The sequence below is a fragment of the Temnothorax curvispinosus genome, unplaced genomic scaffold (genome assembly GCF_003070985.1).
Source record: "Temnothorax curvispinosus isolate PA1 unplaced genomic scaffold, ASM307098v1 QBEX01007129.1, whole genome shotgun sequence".
NCBI lineage: Eukaryota > Metazoa > Arthropoda > Insecta > Hymenoptera > Formicidae > Temnothorax > Temnothorax curvispinosus.
In genome coordinates, this window is record NW_020216909.1 from 3,281 (window position 1) to 5,768 (window position 2,488).

Consider the following 2,488-nt stretch of genomic DNA (forward strand, 5'->3'; position numbering starts at 1 on the left):
TTTCCATAAGGGGTCGAACCACGGATACAGAAACGTCTTCGCTACACAGAACTAAGGTTACCAACATTTGAACAGGCTCAAGGATTCTTGCAAAATTTTCCATAGTTATCCACTCTCTTTGTAAGATTTCAAGTTCAAGTTTTTCAGCTGCAGCGCCAGTTGTGATTTCCCGATCTGCTAAGACGTTCATCACTGGACTTCTGTTTTGAGTGAGCCTTTCAAGCATTAAAAATATAGAAATCCACCTTGTATTGTAACTCTGCAAGAGTGTTAATACCGGCAAATCTAATTACTTTTGTTTTTCCTTCAGGGCATACTTTGCAACATTTGAATGCTTAAAGTGGCCCACTATTTTACTGGCTTTAGTAACTAAAAACTGAATATCATCAGAAAGAAGTAAGTTCACCGCTAATTGCAAGCTGTGAGCAGTACACGTTACGTTAAATTTTTCCTGAACTTATTCTATAGATTGTACAGTTTTGACTACATTTGCAGCATTATCAGTCACACTAACTACAGGTTTGTCATTTAATTTCCATTCTTCGAATATATTTTCCATTTTATTAGCGAGATTTTCTTATGTGTGGCGCATCCACTTCAGTTGTATTAAAAGTGAAAGATTTTTGTACCTAATTGTCATTCCCAGTGAATGTAACATAACACACGTGTTACATTGCATTTATATTGTTGAGTAGGAAATTACAACTAACCTGTACGTTACATGTTGCATTGTGTTCACTGGGTTAATTAAGTGCACTGTCATGGTGATATACGATTCCTGAGCGGCAGACGACCAACAATCTGGCGTACAAGCTACTCTACAAGCTTTACTCAGTTCTGCTTTTATGGATTTTTCAATGCTTTCTTTAAGAGCGCGCAACCTCTTTTTTAGTGCATCTTCTTTTATAGGTTTGTAATTTAGTTCCACAATGGTCATAAACTGAAGAAAACCCTCGAAAAAAAAAAGATTGACAAAAAAACTACAACTGTTGTTACGGACAACGCTATAAATATAACGAACGCTGTCAAAGCTATACCAAATTTGACAGTAAATGAGGGGACAACATGTGCAGCACATACAATGCAGCTTGCAATATCCAAAGGATTGGATATCAAAGAAATTGTAACATTTTGTCAAAAAGCAAGGAAAATGGTCGGACATTTCCGTCATTCAAATATAGCGTGTGAAGCATTAAAAGCAAATCAAGAGAATCTCAAGATGCCTGTGCTTAAGCTGATACAAAGCGTTCCTACTCGTTGGAACTCTACATTCGATATGCTTGAACGCCTCTTAAAGAATAGACGTCCCGTGGAAAGTGTCCTCGCCGACAAATCTGTAACCAAATCAAAAGTCGCTCAGAATCTGGAAATCTCAGAATACGAATGGCATATTATGGAGAATTTGGTCAATGTGCTCAAGCCCTTACAGGTAGCAACTACGGTACTATGTGCTAATAATTCGCCCTTCTCGATAGTTCGTCCAATCGTCCGTTCACTGTTGGAGAATCATCTAAATCATAATGTATTGAACGATGATTTGCTCAGCAAATTCAAAGAAGTGATATGCCAGGAACTCAGTACGCGGTTCGATATGGATTGGAATGAAAATTCAACTGTCACTGCACGACAAATCGGTTCATTCTTTGATCCGAGGTACAAAGATTTATGCGCCGAAGAAGTAGAAGCAAAAGAGGCCGTGAAAGTCACAGTTCGTACGATGCTTAACGATGGGCTCGATTTTGTTGAGAACACTGAAAAGCCAGAAAAGAGCGCTCTGAATTTTCTTTTTCAAACGCAACCAAATCAATATACTACACAAGCCCAATTCGCACGGTACATTGCAGAACCACAGATAAATCACAACGCGAACCCCTTTGAATGGTGGAAAATAAATGAGAAGAAGTTTCCAGCATTGGCACCACTCGCGAAGAAATATCTCAGTATACCAGCATCATCTGCTGGATCTGAAAGGGTGTTTTCTACATGTGGAAACATTATAACTCCAAAAAGATGTTGTCTTGATCCTGCCAATGTCAATATTCTTGTTTTCCTTTTTCAAAATCGGAACTTACTTTCCGATAAATAACTTATTTATTTAAAACTGTAAAACATGTTTATTTTTAAGCACTGCATTTAACTTTGTATATTATTCATTTCATAAAAGGCTAGCAAACAAAGCTCGTTCTTAGTGCTTAATAATTATATACATAATTATTTACATCATGCGAACATGACAAACTTATCGTACTTTAATCTTAAACTTTATTTGTATATTATGTTTTCGTTGAGAAATAAAAACTTATTTGAACTGTACTCTATAATTCTTTCTTTAGCTATTCAATAATCAATTGAGAAATACTCCACGGTAACTCGTGCTTAAGATTTACGGTTTGTGGTAACTCGCGTTTATAAGATTTAATTCCGAGATCTGGTTAACGATCGAATAATTAAATCGGAAATCTCGACAGCATCAAACAAATTCGGATCC

General features: G+C 36.7%; 1 protein-coding gene across 1 annotated transcript; it reads left to right on the forward strand.

Annotated features, from left to right (window-relative positions):
• The first annotated feature begins 1,219 nt into the window (after positions 1 to 1,219).
• Positions 1,220 to 2,117, forward strand: LOC112456741 (zinc finger BED domain-containing protein 4-like). The gene has a single exon (XM_025019470.1). The coding sequence runs from the start codon at positions 1,220 to 1,222 to the stop codon at positions 2,084 to 2,086; it is 867 nt and encodes a 288-aa protein (XP_024875238.1). The 3' UTR covers positions 2,087 to 2,117.
• The last annotated feature ends 371 nt before the right edge of the window (positions 2,118 to 2,488 follow it).

Bases quoted from the DNA above. Each gene is read 5' to 3' on its own strand.
- LOC112456741 (XM_025019470.1), top strand. From the start codon at position 1,220: ATGCCTGTGCTTAAGCTGATACAAAGCGTTCCTACTCGTTGGAACTCT.